Below are 22,187 nucleotides of genomic sequence, written 5' to 3' on the forward strand. Positions count from 1 at the left end.
ACTGGAGTGAGTTGCCATTTCCTTCTCCAGGGGATCTTCCCCACCCAGGGGCTGAACCTGGATCTCCTGCATTGGCTGGTGGGTTCTTTACCACTGAGCCACTAGGGAAGCCCGTATTTCCTATGGGACAACATAAGATTTACATTGAAAAGTGGATAATAAAGTAGTATTTATTCCATATACAGTGTTGTGCAACCATCACCTCTATCTCGTCCTAAAACTTTTCATCACCTCCAAATAAAACTATATGCTTTAAGGAGTTGTTGCCCATATATGCTTCCACCCTAGCCCTTGGCAGCCACCACTTAATGAATATCGTATGTTGGGTATTTCATATAAATGGAGTCACAGCATGTGATCTTTTGTGCCTGGCTTCTTCCATTCAGCATGTTTCTTGGAGGTTCATCCGTGATGTAGCATGTATCAGTACTTCATGCTTTTCTATAGCTGAGTATATCTGTTATATGTGTAGACCATAATTTGTTCACCCTTTCATCTCTTAATGGTTAATGAACATTTATGCTGTTTCTACCTTTTGGCTCTTATAGTGCCCCTATAGTGCACTATGAATATAGGTCTGCAAGTATTTGTTGAGTGGGCTTCACAGGTGGCTCAGTGGTAAAGAATTTGCCTGCCAGTGCAGGAGACATGGGTTTGATCGCGGGGTGGGGAAGATCTCCTGGAGGAGGAAATGGCAACCCACTCCAGTGTTCTTACTTGGGAAATCCCACGGACAGAGGAGCCTGGTGGGCTACAATCCACAGGGTCCCAAAGAGTGGGACACGCCTGAGCACACACGTGCAATATGTTGAGTACTTGTTTTCAGTTCTTCTGAGTGTATACCTAGGAGTGGAGAGTTTGAGTCATGTTGTAATTCTACGTTTAATGTTCTGAGGACCCACCAAACCATTTCCCATATTGGCTGAACCATTTTACATTTCCAATAGCAGTGGAACCAATAGAGTTCCAATTTCTTCACTTTCAGGTTTTACCCTTAACTGAAAAGTTGTTGTGTAGTTGTTAGTTTGATAGAAAAGAAGTACCCAAAGTGGTTAAAAATTAGCAAGTCCTTCTGTATTTTCTAGAAACTTAACTTTTTTCCATGCTCCTTAGATACGTGGTAGACGGTGGCTTTGTGAAGCAGTTAAATCACAACCCCAGGTTAGGATTGGACATCCTAGAGGTGGTTCCAATTTCGAAGTAAGTCTCTGTGTTAAGCCTTTTTGTTCAAAGAGCAGTTCGTTAGATAATTTCTAATTGCTTTGAGAAAGAAAATGAATTACTTAGGAAAAAAATCACAGAACATTTTGGGGACTTTTTTGTTGTTTTTTTCCTAAAGGAGTGAGGCATTGCAGCGAAGTGGCCGAGCTGGCAGGACTTCCTCAGGAAAATGCTTTCGGATCTATAGTAAAGATTTTTGGAACCAGTGTATGCCTGACCATGTGATACCTGAGATTAAGAGAACTAGTTTGACATCTGTAGTTCTGACCTTAAAGTGCCTTGCCATACATGATGTAATAAGGTATGTAGACAATTTGAAAAAAAAGAAAAATTTGTTAGGGAGTCAGATTTTTTCCTCTGAAAATTTTTTTGAAGTATTTGACAGATATTTGAAATGACCTCCATTTCAGAGTTTAACTAAACCCAAATAAAAGGTTTCTTTCCCTTGCTTTACCGGGATTTGATCCCTTGCTCATATTTTAACCTTGACTTAATGGAATGTTTCAGGCTGATGTTTAATTGGATCATTTAGTGACCACTGTTTATCTGTAATGAAAGGTATACAATGACCTTAATTCCACTTAGAAAGTGTTGTGTTTTATTTTGGGGGGGATTAGCATTTTTTATGTAGCCAGCATGGTACCAAGTACCACGAGAGGGGAATACTCAGTAGGTTTTGCTTTCACTAAGCTTAAATTCTAATGGGGAAATGAGATTCAGACATGAAGCAAAGAATAGAACAACAGTTAAATTTTAGTTAAATGTTGAACTATATAATTAGTATAGGACAGAATATTTCGGGGCCTTGAAATTTTACCATTATAAAATTTATGGTAGTAGAAATAGTGAAAGAAGAGTATTGTCTTTATCTTAATTTTGTTTTTAATTGCCTGGGGATGTTGAAGTGTCAGGAACCTAGGGAGAAGATGACCGTGCATTCTTTTCTTTTTTTCATGCTTTCTTTAAATTCATAATAAGGGAAATAGTTACTAGATACATCTAGATATATTTTATATACTCTTGGAAAGCCATCTAAGATTTTTTTGATAGTTATTTTAACATCAGAGATTTTCTAGATGAGAATAAAAATCCTAGAAAGAAGAAAGCAGATATATAAAATTGTTTTCATAAATGATACCTATGAGAAAGACCATTTTAAAGAAATCTAATTGACCAAATAGATGAACTTAGATTGAAAGTATTTATAAGGGCTAACAGAGTAGCATATAACCAAGAATAAATATATATTAGAAAAATAGAAACAATAATTACTCAATATCATCTGCACTGAATTATTTTTCCATCTTAAGTTTTAAGACTTAGAAAGTACTGAAAATTCTTAAAATGTTAAGAGACCAAAAATTTAAAAAAGACTTCTTTCCCCACCCCTCTTTCTTTCTACTGCTAGTTTTATTGAGATAAAATTGACATACAGCACTGTAAATTTAAGGTATACAGCATAATGACATATACATTGTGAAATGATTACTACAGTAAGTTTAGTGAACGTCCATCATCTCATACAGATAAAATATTAAAGAAATAGAAAAAAATTTTTTTCCTCACGTTGAGAATTCTTTCATATATAACATAGAGCAGTGCTAAGTATATTTACCATGTTCTATCTCCCCACAACAGAGAACCAGAATTTGAAATAGATGGTATAGTATTCAGAGGTAACAAAAGAAAATGGAGCTTTTGTTGTTACTGTGCTTCCCCATTCTCCTCCATCAAGGGTTGATTTTTAGGGACTTTCCTGGTGGGTAGCACAGTGGATAAGAATCCGCCTGCCAGTGCAGGGGACACAGGTTCAATCCCTGGGCTGGGAAGTTTGCACGTGTCATAGAGCAACTAAGCCGATGCGCCACAGCTACTGAGCCCACGTGCCTCAGCTGCTGAGGCTGGCACACGCCAGGACCTGCGAGCCGCAACTACTGAACCTGTGGGCCGCAACTACCGAGTCTGTGAGCTGTAGCTGCGGAAGCTTGCGTGCCTGGAGCCTGTGCTGTACAACAAGAGAAGCCCCCGCGACGAGAAGCCCACGCACGACAGCGAAGAGTAGGCCCTGCTCGCGGCAACTGAAGAAAGCCCGAGTGCAGCAGCGAAGACCCAGGACAGCCGACATAAACAAATAAAAATTTTTAATAAAGAATGATTTTAAAACTGAAAAGAGAAGAACAAGTCTAGATAAGAAGGGATGACGACTAGTATGGATTAGAAAATACTGAGAGAAACCCTAACAACCATAGATGAGGTCGTCTTGAGGCTTTAGACATTATTTCCACAACGATAAAATAACTTGCTGATATAATGTCAGAGGTACTGTAGGTCATCTCTGAGAAACTGTGCAGAACAGGTTACCAGAAAATTGTGAAAAACTAAAAAAAATAAATTTTCCATTTAAGAAAAGGGCAGGTTATAGAAATAGCTGCCTAGTAAGCTTTACATTGATTCTTAGCAAATTCTACCATTGTTTATTGGAAAATGGTTTAAGAGAATATAATGTTGATTTGTAATCATCAATGTGAATCAAAATGGATCACAAAGAATATGTCCTCAAACCATTCCCTTTTCAGTTTGAAGACAGGACCGTTCACATAATGGATGCACCACAAGAAATGATTGAGTGATAACCTGATGTCTCTTTTTTTCCACCACAGTGTTTAACAAGATTACATCTGACATCTTTGTGAATAGGAATATGACAGTACTGCTGAATTAGGGTATAGTTGCCAAATAGCCAAACCCAGAAAGCATTGATTAATTGTTCACCAAGCCTTGATGGGGGTTTTACTGGTAGTATGCTGAATTTCACTTTTTCCTGATAAGCACTTTTAACGAAAATATTAAATAAATGTATTAAAATAATGATTTCCAGAGTTTTGGTAAAAATTTGCATACCTAACAGATAGATGATTAAAACTATGAACCTTGGGCAAAAATCACCAAGGTAAAAGTCTGAAAGGGTATATCTTAAACCCTATGTTTTGATTGCACATTAAAGAAATTCACTGTGGAAAAAATCAGAAGTTATCTGGTCACCACAAACTTAATATGAGTTTGCAGTTATTCTGTTTAAAAATTTTAAAAAACCCTACTGCATAAACTATGGTTATTAATAGACTGCAGTGTCCAGATGGTTGGGAATTACAGCATTCCTGTTCAGTGTTGGTCACTCTACATTTGGAATTCAGTTTTGCATGTCATTGTGTTTTATGAGGAGTTTGACAGACTAGATTGTTTCTAAAAAAAAAAAAATTCTAATTATGTATGATGGATCTCTTAGAAACCAGATAATACAAGGAAAGTTGGACAGAATTGGTACTTGATATAATCAAGGGGAGAAATAATTGTACTTTTAACAAATCTAAAATGGCTCTGATGTAGATGAGGAAGCTGACTAGTTTGGTATTGCTCTAGGATTGGGGTCACAAAATCTGGTCCAGGCTCACTGATGGTTTTTGTAGATAACATTTTATTGGATCACAGCCATGCCCTTTCATTTATGTATGGCTGCTTTTGCTTTAGCAGTAGAGTTGAGTGGTTGTGACAGATACCATATGGCCTGTAAAACCTAAAATATTTACTGTCTTGCCTTTAAAAAGTGGCTTCCCTTATAACTCAGTTGGCCTTTAGAAAGTGCTTGCTAGCTCTTGCTCTAGCAGGTAACAGGACTTGTTGGTACAAGTTGTAGGAAAGCTGACTATAGAACAATTGACCAGATTTTTGTTTATTTATATTGAAATAGAGGTGTCAATCCTGGAATGGACATTTTTTTGTGTAAGATATTGGACCTTTTGGGTGGACCTTTTCCAAAGTGAGAAATTGGAGTGGATAATGTATCATCTCAAAACTAATGGTGGAAAAAATAATCCAGTGCAGATAGTATTAAGTAATTATTGTCCCAGTGGGCAGGTGTATATTCACCTTGGTTATATGTCTCTCTGCTGTTCTTTGTGAATATTATTTTTTTCCATATTTGAAGAAATAATTATCTTCAAGTGTGAAATAGATCCCATGCTCTAGAGGCATCTCTCAATAAGTCATACTGACCTTTGTGAATACTGTTAATTGTCTTATGTTGCTTAATGATAGTGTGGTATGTAAGAGAATGTCTTTACTTTCAGGGGACATGCTCTGAAATATTTGGGGGTAAATTGGCATTGTATTTGCAATCTGTTTGCAGACAGTTCAAGAGAAACTAAGTCCATACATATCCATAAGACAATAAAGCAAATTGGTAAAGTTAATTGAAGATATTTATCATTGTATCAAAAACCATTTTGAGGTATTGTTAAATAATTTGTAATTTTTTAGCCACTTTCAGTTAATTCTTCACTGCTTTTTAAAGTTGTAATAAAAATTACAACCACAGAACAGAATAGACGATATGGGCTCTGAAGAACCTTTGTTAAGATAAGTAGAGAGGAATCGTGAGAGTATTGGAGCTAAGGGGGAATAAAAAAAAGGGCTTCTTGAATTAAATAGAAGAGTGTGATTCAGAAAAAATGTCCTCCTTTGTCGAATGCTGATTACCATCATAGAATGCTAAAAAGAAAAGAGAGAAAAGAAAGACTTGAAAAACAGAAGGAAAACCTTTTAAAGAAATTTTCAAATCTGTATAAAATCTTGCCATGTTCAAGGAATGAAGTCTCATTTTATGTATCACTTAAACACACAGGTTCCCCTATTTGGATCCACCTAATGAAAGACTTATTTTGGAAGCTCTTAAACAACTTTACCAGTGTGATGCTATTGACAGGTAAAGAAGAAAAACCCTCAAAACGAAACCAACCACAATAGATGTTAATCTCTCTCTTTTTTTCTAAGGGTTCTTAATACTTTCCTTTATCATTAGAAAGTGACTTGTTTGAATTGAATGGATTGTTTTGCCTGAAATTAGAATTTGTTCTCAGTCTTCCCTCACCGCAATTCTGAAATTATACCATAAAACTGGTTTTGTTTAGTATTGGTAGTATTTAACAAGTAATTTCTGAGCACCATTTCTATTGCCAGGCATTGTGCTGGGCACATCAAAATAAGCAAGCCAGAGTCCTTGTTCTCATGACTGTGATGGGGAAAGATTTGGTAATTATCATTGTCTCATTTCCTTAAGGACATTTTCCATGCTTCTGTAGCATTGTGTGTCTGTTATTATGTTACTTTATCCTGCCTTATTGTTTCGTTTGTTGGATATATAGGCCCTTGAGAGCAAGGAATTTTATCATCCTTATGTTTCTCTTAACAGTGTCCACAGTGTATCATATTCCTTATATTGAATTTCTAGAGGTAATTTAAAGTGATCTAACTTATATCTGACTTATTCTGGATGATAAACATTTCACTTGTACTCTTTGAAGGCAGAAAGACTTAAGAACTTTTTCTTTCCGTTAAGGAGTGGCCATGTGACCAGATTGGGTTTGTCTATGGTAGAATTTCCTCTCCCTCCCCATCTGACATGTGCGGTAATAAAGGCTGCTTCTCTCGACTGTGAAGATCTACTGCTTCCAATAGCAGCAATGTTGTCTGTGGAAAATGTCTTCATTAGACCTGGTAAGAAATTCATTGATGAATTTTTTTTAATTAATAGAGTTTATTTTTTAGAGCAATTTTAGATTTATAGAAAAATTGAGGGAAAGTACAGAGTTTTCCCTATTATTAACATTTTTCATAGCATGGTACCTTTGTTCTAATTAAAGAACCAATATTGATACATTATTACTACTGAAGAGTTCACTGTTTGTGTTGTAAATTCTATTTTTCGACAGATCTGTAATGACACATATTCACCATCAGAATATTGTGCAGAATACTGAGTTCCACCCAGTCATTCCTGCATCCCTTCCCCAAAACCCTTAGCAACCACTGATCTTTTTTGTGTGTGCCTTTTCCAATATCATCAACTATATATTTCGACTATACAGATCCCTGTATTCCTGTACTGGAAGGTATTCCTTCCAATACCTTTTCAGATTGACTTCCTTAGCAGTGTGCTTTCACGGGTCCTCCATGTCTTTTGGTGGCGTGATAGCTCATTTCTGTTTTTTTGGCGGGAGCACATAGACTCTCCAGTCATAGCTCGTGGAGTGTGTGGCCTTGGTTGCCTCGTGGCATTTGGGATGCTAGTTCCCCGACTGGTATCAAAGCCATGTCCCCAGTGTTAGAAGGTGGACTCTTAACCACTGGACTTCCAGGGACGTCCCAGCTCATTTCCTCTCTTTGCTGAATAACATTCCATTGTGTGGAGTTTGTTTATCCGTTTTCCTATGGAAAGACATCTTGGTTGCTTTCAAGTTTTGGCCATTACAGATAAAGCTGCTATAAACATTTGTGTGCAGGTTTTTGTGTGAACATTGATTTTCAACTTATTGCCAAATTGTAAGATAAGAATATGTTTATATTTATATGAAAGTGCCAAACTATCTTCCAAAGTGTTCGCCATATTGCATTCCCACCAGCAATGAGCCTGAAATTCCTTTTGCTCTACATTCTCAACAGCTTTTTGTGTTGGCATTGTTTTGGGATTTGGGCCATTCTAATAGGTGTGTAGTGGTATTTCATAGTGGTTTCAATTTGTAGATTCCTGATGGTGTATGATGTTAATCATCTTTTCATGTGCTCATTTGCCATTTGTGTATCTTCTTTGGTAAGATATCTGTCTGGTCTTTTTAAATTGAATTGTTTGTTTTCTTGTGTGTCTGCTCAGTTGCTCAATCATGTCCCACTCTTTGCGACCCTGTGGACTGTAGCCCACAGGCTCCTCTGTCCAGAGAATTTTCCAGGCAAAATTACTGGAACAGGTTGCCATTTCCTACTCTAGGGGATTTTCCCGACCCAGGGATCGAACCTTTGTCTCTTGCATCTCCTGCATTGACAGGCGGATTCTTTACCACTGCGCCACTTGGGAAGCCCTTTGTTTTCTTATTGTTGGGTTTTAGGAGTTCATTGTATGTTTTGGATAACAGTTCTTTATCAGGTGTCTTTTACACGTATTTTTTCCCAGTCTATGATTGTTTTCTCATTCTCTTGACTTTGTCTTTCCAGAGCAAAAATTTTTAATTTTAGTGAAGTCCAGTTTATCAGTGGTTTCTTTGATGAGTCATCCCTTTGTGTTATATCTGAAAAAATCATTGCTGTACCTAAGTTCATCTAGATTTTCTCCTATGTCATCTTCTAGAAACTGATGTCCTACTGTTCCAGCCCCATGTGTTCGAAAGTCTCCTTTCTGCATTGTAATGCCTTGGCCCCTTTGTTAGAGGCCATTTGAGTGAATTTGTATGCATCTGTTTCTGGTCCATGTATTCTCTTCCACTGATTTGTTTTTCTGTGCCTCTCAATAGCGCACTGTCTTGATTGCTGAAGCTTTGTAGTAACTCTTGAACCTAGATAGGGTTATTTCTCCAGCTTTCCTCTTTCCCTTCCTTCAGCATTGTTTTAACTTCTAGTTAATTTTTAGTCTTAGCCACTGGGTCTTTCCCTTTTCACATAAACCTTAGAACTGGTTTGTTGCTATCCACAAAATACCTTTCTAAGACTGTAATTGAGATTACATTGAGTCTATAGATCAAATTGGAAAGAAGGGACATCTTGACAGTATTGTCTTCCTATCCATGTATGTGGAATATCTATTTATTTATATCTCCGGTAATTCACTGAACATTTTTTTTGAAATTACCGAACATATTTTAATTACCATATATCTAGCCCTGCTGCTGCTGCTGCTGCTGCTAAGTCGCTTCAGTCGTGTCTGACTCTGTGCGACCCCATAGACGGCAGCCCACCAGGCTCCCCTGTCCCTGGGATTCTCCAGGCAAGAACACTGGAGTGGGTTGCCATTTCCTTCTCCAATGCGTGAAAGTGAAGTCGCTCAGTCGTGTCCGACTCTTGGCGACCCCATGGACTGCAGCCCACCAGGCTCCTCTGTCCATGGGATTTTCCAGGCAAGAGTACTGGAGTGGGTGCCATTGCCTTCTCTGATGTCTAGCCCTACAGGATATGAAACTGAAGATAAACAATTTTTTCATTTTGTTATTCTTTAACTTAGCTTTTTGAAGTATAGGCGGTATATAACGATCCTGGCTGAGAGTTAATTTCCTTTAATTGGTGAAGGAAGATAGTATGATGAACCTTTGCCTTGTTATAGTACATTAGTAATATATTAACTTTTTTTCCTCTGTGATCAAAAGAAATGGTAGTTCAGCCCTTGTACCCTTAGAGAAAGGATTATTTTGAGGTTTTCATTTCTTTAGACTTCTGCTTCTTTCCTTTCTTAGCGTGTCAATATGGGACACAACTTAGTTCATCATACATAAGCTTTGCTCTCTTCTACTATGTGTGTGGGGAGGGGAGGCACAACTTTCTTTTCTTTTCAAGGAGCTTCTGAATTGATAGTGTATCTTGCCTGCAACCAAGACTAACAGTAGTGTGCTATCTCACTGGCCATATCACTTTATGGCTATGAGTGTTGGTTCTGGATTGGTTTATTATTGTGATGATTATAATGGAGGATAAATTTTTGTATAAAAATACTCTGTAGTCCAATCAATGTTCTACCTAACCCAAATAGATTGCAGAGTAGTATTGGGTTTTTTTTGTGTGTGTGTGTGTGTGTGTGTGTGTGAAGGATAGGGAAGCCTGGTGTGCTTCAGTCCATGGAGCTGCAAAGAGTCAGACATGACTTAGCGACTGAACAGCATGTGTATATATTTATATGTGTATATGTTTTTATACTATTCACATTTATATATATTATTGTGTATATGTATATGTACACACACATATATGTGTATATATTATTTAATTATACTATTAACATTTACTTTATATGTTATTTATTTGTGTATACATATTGTACACACATATATATTATACTATTTACATTTTATATGCACTTATTTGTATATACATATATGTACCTCTATATTTTATATATATGTTTATTTGTGTATACATACATTACTCCTTGGAAGGAAAGTTATGACCAACCTAGATAGCACATTCAAAAGCAGAGACATTACTTTGCCAACGAAGGTCCATCTAGTCAAGGCTACGGTTTTTCCAGTGGTCATGTATGGATGTGGGAGTTGGACGTGAAGAAAGCTGAGCACCGAAGAGTTGATGCTCTTGAACTGTGGTGTTGGAGAAGACTCTTGAGAGTCCCTTGGACTGCAAGGAGATCCAACCAGTCCATCCTAAAGGAGATCAGTCCTGGGTGTTCATTGGAAGGACTGATGCTAAAGCTGAAACTCCAATACTTTGGCCACCTCATGCGAAGAATTGACTCATTGGAAAAAACCCTGATGCTGGGAGGGATTGGGGGCAGGAGGAGTAGGGGACGACAGAGGATAAGATGGCTGGATGGCATCACCAACTCGATGGACATGAGTTTGGGTGAACTCTGGGGGTTGGTGATGGACAGGGAGGCCTGGCGTGCTGCGATTCATGGGATTGCAAAGAATTGGACATGACTGAGCGACTGAACTGAACTGAACTGAGCATGCACACAAACACACACATCTCTATTTATTTTGTATGTACTATTTATTTGTGTATACATATGGGCACACCTCTGTATTTATTTTATATATATATTATTTGTGTATATGTATATGCACACACACACATATTGTTTATTTGGCTGTCCTGGATCTTAGTTATAGCACATGGAATCTTTTAGTTGCAGCATGTGGGATCTAGTGCCCTGAGCAGGGATCAAACCTGGGTCCCTGCATTGGGAGTGTGGAGTTTCAGTCACTGGACCACTGGGAAAGTCCCTGCAGTGTAGTTTTTTTAAGTATCAGAATTTTGATTCTAATAGTATCCTAATTGCAGTTTTTTTTCTTTTTCTTAATAAAATACTGTCTGCAGTAAATAAGGTTGGCTGGCTTTCATTAGATAGTATCAAAGCTAATAATACTCTTTTTGAAAACTATTACAGAGTATTGAAGTGAGAGTCAAAAGATCGGGATTCTAGACTGTTGGTCTGGCTTTTCTGTATTTCATTTTTCATTTGGAAAACCAGGGAGTTGGACTGAGGTGATCCAGCTCCAACAGAAGTGTTGAAAGAGTCGTACCTTTTTATATGTAGTTGTACCTTTTATATCTAGTTTCAGCAAGTTTTTAACATTCTGCCGCATTTGCTTTATTATTCTCTTTCTCTGTGCATGTGTGAATTGAAAGTCGTTCAGTCGTGTCTGACTCTTTGTGACCCCATGGACTATGCCCATGGAATTCTCCAGGCCAGAATACTGGAGTGGGTAGCCAATCCCTTCTCCAGCGGATCTTCCTGACCCAGGAATCGAACCGGGGTCTCCTGCAATGCAGGCAGATTCTTTACCAACTGAGCTATCAGGGAAGCCCTTAAAAGTGAAAGTTACTCAGTCACAACCCTTTGCAACCCCATGGACGACACAGTCATGGAATTCTCCAGGCCAAGAGTGCTAGAGTGGTAGCTGTTCCCTTCTCCAGGGCATCTTCCCAACCCAGGGATCGAACCCAGGTCTCCCGCATTGCAGGCGGATTCTTTACCAGCTGAGCCACCAGGGAAGCCCTGCGTGTGTACATATACATATTTATAAGTGTTTATAAATATGCATTTTCTTTTTCTGAATCATTTGAGAGTAAATTGGAAACATTGTGCTCCCCTACCACAAAATATTTACCTGTAATTTACTAAGAACACAGGCAATCTCTTATTTAACCATGGCACATGTATCAAAATTAGGAAAGTTAACATTGATACCTGATGCAGTACTATTATCTAGTCCAGAGTTCATATTCAAATTGTTCATTGTCCCTAGAATATACAGAAGTGGTTTTAGAATCACTAAGCTATACCACTGTGAAAGGCAGTCCCTTATAACTAGAGTTCAATATTTGCTTATAGTTTTTTCTTCTTTTTAAAATTTTTATTGTTTATTGTTTTTCTTTTTCTTTTTTTCTTTTTTTTGGTTTTATTTCTCTGTGTTCCTCTTTCTTTTTTTTTTTGTTATTTTGAGGTAAAATTTGCATGTAGTGAAAAGTATAAGTGCTGTGTCTGTAATTCAGTGAATTTTAACTACTGTAACCCATACTCCTGTCAAGATCTAGTTTTATCACTCCAGAAAATTCTCTCAGTGCCCCTTCTCAGATTCCATCCCATCTTCTTACAGCCAGCCCCTTTTCTGAGTTTTTTCAGGTTAGTTTTGCCTCTTCTGAAACTTCATGTAAATAAAATTATATAATATGTGCATTTTTGTGTTTGACTTTTTTGGTCAACATATTATGTGTGAGATTCATCCATATTTTTGTATGTATCAATGCTCTTTTTTTTATTGTTGACTAGTATCCTGTTGCATACTACAATTGGTTTATCCATTATCCTGTTGATAGATGTTTGAATTGTTTCATGTTTGGTGTTATTTATGAATACAGCTATTTTGAAAATTCTTCTGCAAGTATTTTGTAGATATGTATTTTTTATTTATCTTAGGTGAACTAAGAAATTGCCAACTCTTGCGGTAAATTTTGAAATCAGTATTGTTTTGGTCATTCTGTATTTTTTGCATTTCCATATAAGTTTTTAAAATCAGCATATTAATTTCTTCGACATAAGCCTGCTAAGAATTTTGATAGGGATTTTGCTGAACCTTTTGCTGGCTTTTCACCATTTCTTAATATATCCTTGCTCTAGGGGTTATAATACACATCTTTAATTGAAACTTACTCAAAGTTAATATTTTATTGCTTCATGTGAAATATAAGAAACCTTGGAATTGTTTAGTTCCACTTATTCCTCTATCATTTGTGCTATTATTGTCATTATATATTATATTTACATACATTATAAACCTCACAATTTACAGTAGTATAATTTTTCCCTTAAGGCTTCATATATCTTTGAAAGAAGTCAAGAGAAGAGAAAAATTAAGTTGTTTCCATAGCTAGAATTAAAATTCCTGGTTTTTAAATTCTCATTTAGAACCTCTATCTGTGATAGACTGTTGATTCTTAGTTTTGTAGCCCTTCAGGTTGTTCAGGTCTTAGGTTTTGATTATATGTTCTTAGGTTTTTCTTTTTTATTAAGTCCTTGAGGTGGTTTTTGGTATCTTGAAGGCTTTTAGTTGTGTTTAGCAACAACTTTATTACAGTTTAGCAACATCAGGAAAGGAGGGACTTCCCTTTGCTTGCCTAATATTTGGCTTTAGGTATCTATGAATGTAGGACAGTCTAATTCTTTAGAATATTGAGATAATAGCCGATAGGAATGTCTTGTATTCTGTGCTTTGATGGGAAATTCTTAAGTAAGTTTTACCTTTATGAAGCACTTGATGTTGGTGATGTTAATGGATATAAAGGATGAATTACCTTGAAAGTAGTCAAATAACACAGAGATTTATCAGTGTTTTTAAATTCCAAACAATGAAAATATAACTGTAAAGCAGTGGCCTTTTGTATTGTCTTGTCAGACTCAAGATTAGGTTTTATTAGGTTTACTTGGGCATCTGCACAGTCTTCCAGAACATCAGGACAACCTATAGTTTTTTGGTAGCTTTCTCTGATCTTTCTGTCAAACATTTGGGTGGTCTTATGTATGACAATTCCATAGGTAATATCATATTCAGTGGTGAAAAGCTGAAAGCCTTTCCTCTAAAACAGGGGCAAAACAAGGATGCTCACTCTATCCACTTCTGTTTAACATAGTATTGAAAGTCTGAGCCACAGCAGTCAGACACAAAAAAGAAATAAAGGGTATCCAAATTGGAAAAAAGAAGTAAAACTTAATCACTGTTTGCAGATGACATGATACTATACATATCTCAGGTTGACTCTTTTGAACTTTTTTCTTTGTTTCTTCTTTTCTACCCAGAGCTCAAACTTGAAACCTCTTGACACCAATGATTTTTAAGTTATTATCTCCTAGTGTCATTTGTATTTGTCCTGCCTTTCCATTCTTGTTATTACCATCCTAATGGGGCTTCCCTGGTAGCTCAGACCGTAAAGCGTCTCCCTACAATGCCAGAGGCCTGGGTTTGGTCCCTGGGTGGGAAGCTCCCCTGGAGAAGGAAATGGCAACCGACTCCAGTATTCTTGCCTGGAAAACCCCATGGACCGAAGAGCCTGGTGTGCTACAGTCCATGGGGTCGCAAAGAGTCGGACACGACTGAGCGACTTCACTTCACTTCACTTCATACATAGAAAACTCTAAAATCTCTGCCAAAAAATTATTAGAACTAATAGTGAATTCAGTAAAGTTGCAGGATATATGATTAATCTTCAGAAATCTGTTGATTTTCTATGCACTAATATATAAACTATCAGAGAAAGCAAGAAAGTAATCTATTTGGAATTACATCAAAAAGACTAAAATATTGTTAATAAATTTAATCAAAGAAATACTCTGAAGACTTTAAGTTATTGAGGAAGGAAATTAAAGATGATATAAAGAAAGGGGATGATATCTCATGTTCTTGGGTTATAAGAATTAGTATTGTTAAAAAGTCCACACTACTCAAAGCAATCGATGGATTTAATGTAATCCCTTTTAAAATACATGTGACACTTCACAGAACTAGAACAAATAATCTTACAATTCATATGGAATCATGAAAGACCCTGTATTGCCAAAGCAGTCTTCAGAAAAAAGAACAGAGCTAAAGATGTGACACTCCTTGACTTCAGAGTGTACTACAAATCTACTGTAATCAAACAGCATGGTATTGACACACACACACTCACACACACACAGACACTTAGATCAATGAAACGGAGTAGAGAGCCCAGAGATAAACCTGTATACTTACGATTCATTCATCTGTGACAAAGGAGGCAAAAATATACAATGGAGAAAAGACAGTCTCTTCAGTAAATGGTGCTGGGAAAACTAGACAGCTACATACATACTTGTGGAATGTATGAAAAAGAATGTATAAAAGAATGAAATTAGAATGTTTTCTCACTCCATGTATAAAAATAAACCCAAAATGGATTAAAGACCTGAAAGCAAGCAGAGCACTCTTTAACAGATGGTGTGATCATGCACCTAGAGCCAGACATCCTGGCATGTGAAGTCAACTGGGCCTTAGAAAGCATCACTACGAACAAAGCTAGTGAAGGTGATGGAACTCCAGTGGAGCTGTTTCAAATCCTGAAAGATGATGCTGTGAAAGTGCTGCACTCAGTATGCCAGCAAATTTGGAAAACTCAGCAGTGGCCATAGGACTGGAAAAGATCAGTTTTCATTCCAATCCCAAAGAAAGGCAATGCCAAAGAATGCTCAAACTACCGCACAGTTGCACTCATCTCACACGCTGGTAAAGTAATGCTCAAAATTCTCCAAGTGAGGCTTCAGCAATACATGAACTATGAACTTCCAGATGTTCAAGCTGGTTTTAGAAAAGGCAGAGGAAAGAGATCAAATTGCCAACATCTGCTGGATCATGGAAAAAGCAAGAGAGTTCCAGAAAAACATTTATTTCTGCTTTTTTGACTATGCCAAAGTTTTTGACTGTGTGTGTGGAATAAAAAAATAAACTGTGGAAAATTCTGAAAGAGATGGGAATACCAGACCACCTGACCTGCCTCTTGAGAAACCTATATGCAGGTCAGAAAGCAACAGTTGGTACTGGACATGGAACAACAGACTGGTTCCAAATAGGAAAAGGAGTACATCAAGGCTGTATATTGTCACCCTGGTTATTTAACTTATATGCAGAGTATATCATGAGAAACGCTGGACTGGAAGAAGCACAAGCTGGAATCAAGATTGCCAGGAGAAATCAATAACCTCAGATATGCAGATGATCCCACCCTTATGGCAGAAAGTGAAGAGGAACTAGAAGGGCTCTTGATGAAAGTCAAAGAGGAGAGTGAAAAAGTTGGCTTAAAGCTCAACATTCAGAAAATGAAGATCATGGCATCTGGTCCCATCACTTCATGGGAACGAGATGAGGAAACAGTGGAAACAATGTCAGACTTTATTTTTCTGGGCTCCAAAATCACTGCAGATAGTGATTGCAGCCATGAAATTAAAAGATGCTTACTCCTTGGAAGGAAAGTTATGACCAATCTAGATAGCATATTGAAAAGCAGACATATTACTTTGCCAACAAAGGTCCATCTAGTCAAGGCTATGGTTTTTCCAGTAGTCATGTATGGATGTGAGAGTTGGACTGTGAAGAAAGCTGAGCACTGAAGAATTGATGCTTTTGAACTCTGGTGTTGGAGAAGACTGTTGAGAGTCCCTTGGACTGCAAGGAGATCCAACCAATCCATTCTAAAGATCAGTCCTGGGTGTTCTTTGGAGGACCGATGCTAAAGCTGAAACTCCAATACTTTGGCCAGCTCATGCGAAGAGTTGACTCATTGGAAAAGACTCTGATGCTGAGAGGAATTGGGGGCAGGAGGAGAAGGGGACGACAGAGGATGAGATGGCTGGATGGCATCACCGACTTGATGGACATGAGTTTGGGTGAACTCCGGTTGTTGGTGATGGACAGGGAAGCCTGGCGTGCTGCAATTCATGGAGTCGCAAAGAGTCGGACATGACTGAGCGACTAAACTGAACTGAACTATAGCGATGCTTTTTCGGCTGTGTCTGCTACAGCAAAGCATACACACACACACACACACCCATACAATAGAATATATTTATCTTGGGCATAGAAAAGAATGAAATTCTGCCTTTTGCAACAATGTGGATGAAGTCAGACAGAGAGACAGGTGCTCTGTTATCACTTATATGTGGAACCTAAGAAAAGAATATAGTATGTTATTTGCTCAGTTGTGTCTGACTCTTTGTGACCCTATAGCCTGTCAGGCTCCTCTGTCCATGAGATTCCCCAGGCAAGAATCCTGGAGTGGGTTGCCATTGTCTTCTCCTGGGGGTCTTCATGACTCAGGGATTGAACACAGGTCTCCTGCATTGTAGGCAGATTCTTTACCATCTGAGTTACCACATATACATTTATGTAAATAACAGAAACAGACTTACAGATATAGAGAAAGAAATAATGATTACCAGTGAGGAGAGGGAAGCAGGGACAGGTAAATTTGCGGTATAGGATTAAGAGATACAGACTACTATGTGTAAATTAAATAAGCAAAAAAGATATATTTTATTGCACAGGGAAATATAGCCATTATTTTGTAATAGCTTTAAATGAAGTATTTGTTGTTCAGTTACTCAGTCATGTCCGACTCTGACCCCACGGACTGTAGCATACCAGACTTCCCTGTCCTTTACCATCTCCTGGTCCTGGAGCTTACTCAAACTCATGTTCATCGAGTCAGTGATGCTATCCAGCCATCGCATCCTCTGTCATCCCCTTCTCCTCCTGCCTTCTATCTTTCTCACCATCAGGGTCTTTTCCAGTGAGCCAGCTCTTCGCATCAGGTGACCACACTATTGGAGCTTCAGCTTCAGCATCAGTCCTTCCAGTGAATATTCAGGATTGACTTCCTTGAGGATTTACTGGTCTGATCGCTTTGCAGTCCAAGGGACTCTGAATAGTCTTCTCCAACATTATATTATTAATATAAAGTATAGTAGTAAGATTATACTTAAGTGAAGTATAATCTGTAAAAATATTGAATTACTATATTATTGTTCATCTGAAACTGATATAATATTGTAGTCAACTATACTTCAATAAAAGCCATTTTTAAAGTCTGGCTGCTCTGTTTCAATTTTTGCTGGCCTGCCTCTATTGGTATTACACCAGGCTGTTAGTCTCCATGCATTGCTAGCTGATTGATGTGTTGTTTCTGACAGTGCCCTTGAGCACAAATTGCTACATAGTCTGATCTAAGTAAAATTAGACACCTTGGCAGGGGCATTCCTTTGCATCATCCAAATCTAATTGCTTGAAGCAACAATTGCTATCAGTTTCTTATTCATACTTAGAGAGACACTCTTCTTATATGTACATATGTGACTTAGGGTTAATTTTTAAACTTAGCTCATCAAGAAGTTTAGCTGCTACGAAATGCAGCTTCAGTTTTTGAGCATGTGACTTGCTGAGATCTTGTTACATCCAAAAATAAGCATTTGTTGTCCAGCTGCTTTCAAGTGCATATATAGTCTTTATAGGTTAAGCAGTTCTTTTCTGGCTTGGGTCTTAGTCTTTGTAGATCACCTGATTTAGTTTACTACATCCGCTCTGCTTAGACGCTCAGTTGTGTCCGACTCCTTGCGACCCCATGGACTGTAGCCCATCAGGCTCCTTTGTCCATGGGATTCTTCTCGCAAGAAGACTGGAGTAGGGTGCCCTTTCCTCCTGACCCAGGAATCAAACCCACGTCTCTCCCGTCTCCTGGATTGGCAGGTGGATTCTTTACCACTGGTACCACCTGGGAGGCCCGGTTTATTATACTTACTGGTAAAACTGGCTAGTATTTTCAGATCTATCATTGAATAAAGATTTTAAAACATCAAAACGATGATGCCGTCAACATTTTTAATAATCTCTCTCTTGCTATAGTAAGCTGTGTACACAGTGTCTGCTAGTATAGATATTGCTTTAGTAGTCAAACAATGGAGTGAGGGCTCTTAAATGTTTTTGAGATGGTAAACAGCATTGCCTTAAAATGGACCAAATTTAAAATAACATTGTGTTGGTTTTAATTTTTTTTTTAATATTTAAACTGTGATATATTTAGAGATAAGTGGTACTTTATTATAGCCTTACTGCCCTGCTTCTGCTCTGAGGATTGTTGTTATTGAAACTCTTTCTATGTATTAGTTTTGTTTTCTGGTTGATTGTATATAGAAAAGTATTGAATTATCTTCCCAAAGGAAGAAGTTCAGCTGATACAGTCTACAGTCTTGTTTTGCTGCTTCAGTTCCTTGTTTATGGTTTTTGCCTCAGAGTATTATTTGTCTGAGGTAAAACATAATAGAATTTCATCTGGGGAAAGATAAAAAATTAAAGAAAATGACAATTACTTTACTGGGAAAGTAATTAAAGATAGATAGTCAAACTATTTTTCAGTCAGAGGGTAAACTTGCTGAGATTGTCGGAACTGTGTGTGATAATGGTTTTTTTACTTTTCTACATTTCCTGAATTCACTTTGGGACTTCTATCAGTTTTAATTTTAATTAATTAGGTTATTTCTGAGGGAAGAGTTAAGGAAAAGAAAAAAATACTCTCTATATTTTCTCTTGGCTTTGAGAATAACTGAGGGAAGAGGCAGAGAGAAGATAATAGCTGCGTGGGAAGGACAGCCAGAAAAGCAGTGGGCTCTGAGCAGGCAGCCACCATGAACAACAGAGATCCAGCACTGACCATGCAGAGTTAATCATCACAAAATATAAACTGAGTTTAGAATTGTAATCACTAAACTTTATTGTCCACCTCTTTTTGACCCCGAGGACTGTAACCCCCGCTGTCGATGGGATTCTCCAGGGAAGAATGCTAGAGTGGGTAGCCATGCCCTTCTCCAGGGGATCTTCCTGACCCAGGGATCAAACCGGGGTCTACTGCATTGCAGGCAGAATCCTTGTCATCTGACCCATTAGGGAAGCCCTTACTGTAGTTACTCTGACATGTTAATAAGAAAGGGTAAGCCGTTTGTGTGAACAGTGAATAGTGGTAGGTGTTGCAGCCAAACTGAATGTTTCTAGGGTCAGGTGCAGGGAAGAAGTGAACCATAAAGAGGCTTCTCTGAGGCTTCATAGCCCAAAGGTCCGAGGCAGCAGGGACTCTGCGTTTATATCCATTCAAGGACGTCGGAGCCCCTGGTTAATAGGTAAGCTTGTCTCTTAGTGCTGGAAGCCAACACATGGTTAGTGCTTTATTTTAGTGCATTTTGTCTTTTGGGATAGTATCTTTAGATACTATTAGATAAAATAGATACTATTAGATAATTAGACAAAATTAGATATTTCAGCTTAAAAAATCAATACTCATGACTGATTCAAGACATGAGCATTGTGCCTTTACCTTGACAGGACCATTTTTGTGGTCTGTGATAAATCGTATTTGCTCCCCTTTTGTCTCTGGCTACTTCCTTCAGTTGTTACCCAGGTCACTTAGGTGAAAACGACTTAAAACTTGGGATGGAAGACTTTATATCTTCGTGAGTGTTTTGTTTAGTCAGATTGCATTCTTCCTAATACCAGGAACTGATGCTTTGCAGATTCACACTGTAGTCTGTGTAAGCGCTGCTCCCTGCAATTAGGCAACGTGGGGCCTCTGCTCAATCTAGTTGTGTGGGTATAATAGGAGCTGTGGCTTGATGTTGTGCAATGAAGGAAGAAGCCCTAGAAAATTCTGAGGAGAAAAAAAATGTGGCTAGGGGACTCCGAAAGAGATTAGCCTGGGTAAAGTGCTGTGTGGGGAACTTGGGCAATCAGTGAACATATAATTCCTGAGTGGGATTGGGTCAAAATCACTAATAGATAAATCTCAGAAACATAAGGGTGAGCAAAAGAAACCAGACGCATAAAGTACATTTATATAAAGTTTAAAAACAAGTAAAGCCCTTTCATTGGGTTAAAAGTCTGAATATGGTTATCCTTGTGGAGGGGGCTGAGCAGTTAATGAAAGGAGAGTGAAGAAGAGGCTCTGGGATGCTGGTAATACTCTGTTTGTTGATCTGGCTGTAGAGTACATTGGTATGTTGGATTTGTGAATATACAGAACCTGTGTAGTTTTCTGTATGCATGATATTCTTCAGTATAAAATTAAAAGAGAAAAGTTTGTAGTATTTTGGTTTTACATATGTGATGGTCCTGTCTAATTGTCTGTAATTAGGAATTGGATAAATAGAGGCAGGTTAAATTGTGTTATATCGTTATACCCCTGAGAAATAACAATGTAGGTGTGTTTGCGAATGAATGGTTCTATACGTATAATACTTAGGTTAAACTGTTATTAAATAAATAAAATAAGTATCAGAAGAAACTTATGAAGAAAATAAACCATCATACACAATGCTTGTATATATATATATATATGTAGAAAATATGTTAAAGGACACATACTAAATAGTTAACAGTGGTTAGCCCTGAGGATTGACTTGTGGATAATGTGACAAAGTGGGGAACATTGAACTTTTACTTTTTTTTTTTAAATGTGAACATAGGTTACTCTTATGGTAAAAACAAATAGTAAATTCCAATACTCTTTTAAAGGTAAATCAATTAAGAGAAGTAATGTTGCTATTCTAGCAAAAATCTCCAAAGTGTGATTAAGGAGGAAAAGGAATTGCGGGAGTGGTTAGAGGCCCACACTCCCCCACCAGAGAGTTAATGTCATTCTTTACTCCACCTCAGAGGGTGAGGCAGATTTCAATATGCTTGAGTAAACAAAGTGAAGAAAGAGGCTTGCTGTAGAGTGGAACTAAACTGCCTTTCCAACTGTCATTTTAGTTGATCCAGAGTACCAGAAGGAAGCAGAGCAGAGACACCGAGAGTTGGCAGCTAAAGCTGGAGGATTTAATGACTTTGCAACTTTAGCCGTCATCTTTGAACAGTGCAAATCAAGGTATGTGAGATAGTTCTTTGAACTGGAGAACCTTAGTTTGAAATATAGCTTCAGTAAGAATATGACTTCAGACAGTAAGTTTCAGTGGGGATTATACTGACCTCAATGTATTTTTGTGAGCATTAGTGAGATTTCTCTGTGAGGTGACTGTGACCGTCATTTATTGTGTAACATTAACTCTTGTCTTTCTTCTCTCCTTAACCTTTCCTGAAAACTGACCTCATAGAATTTTGGTTCTGTATAACTAGCTTAGATGAGAAAATGATTGGATATTTGTTAAAGCATATATGTATATAAAGAAATCTGTTTACAAGTTATTTTAATTCACTTAGAGGTGTATTAATTTGTTTTTTCATATTCCTTAAAGTGCTTTCTTATTAATTGGACAGGTCTCATAAAAGAGCTGACAGTTGCTTATCTGTTTCTAGTTGTGTAATAGAAATGAGAATGTTAGACTTTCACTTATGAAAGATACTTTTGAGACACCAGTATTTTTATGT

The 22,187-nt window shown here is 37.6% G+C and overlaps 1 protein-coding gene across 2 annotated transcripts in view; it reads left to right on the forward strand.

Moving 5' to 3' along the window:
- Nucleotides 1-22,187, forward strand: part of DHX40 (DEAH-box helicase 40) — a 47,468-nt gene that overhangs the window by 17,929 nt on the left and 7,352 nt on the right. For both annotated transcript variants that reach the window (XM_068976777.1, XM_068976778.1), the window contains 5 exons: nucleotides 1,114-1,200; nucleotides 1,340-1,522; nucleotides 5,903-5,983; nucleotides 6,617-6,774; nucleotides 21,573-21,687. In XM_068976777.1, the coding sequence (XP_068832878.1) occupies nucleotides 1,114-1,200; nucleotides 1,340-1,522; nucleotides 5,903-5,983; nucleotides 6,617-6,774; nucleotides 21,573-21,687 (624 nt within the window). The remainder of the gene's footprint in view (nucleotides 1-1,113; nucleotides 1,201-1,339; nucleotides 1,523-5,902; nucleotides 5,984-6,616; nucleotides 6,775-21,572; nucleotides 21,688-22,187) is intronic.

This window comes from Capricornis sumatraensis, chromosome 8 (genome assembly GCF_032405125.1).
Source record: "Capricornis sumatraensis isolate serow.1 chromosome 8, serow.2, whole genome shotgun sequence".
Lineage (NCBI taxonomy): Eukaryota > Metazoa > Chordata > Mammalia > Artiodactyla > Bovidae > Capricornis > Capricornis sumatraensis.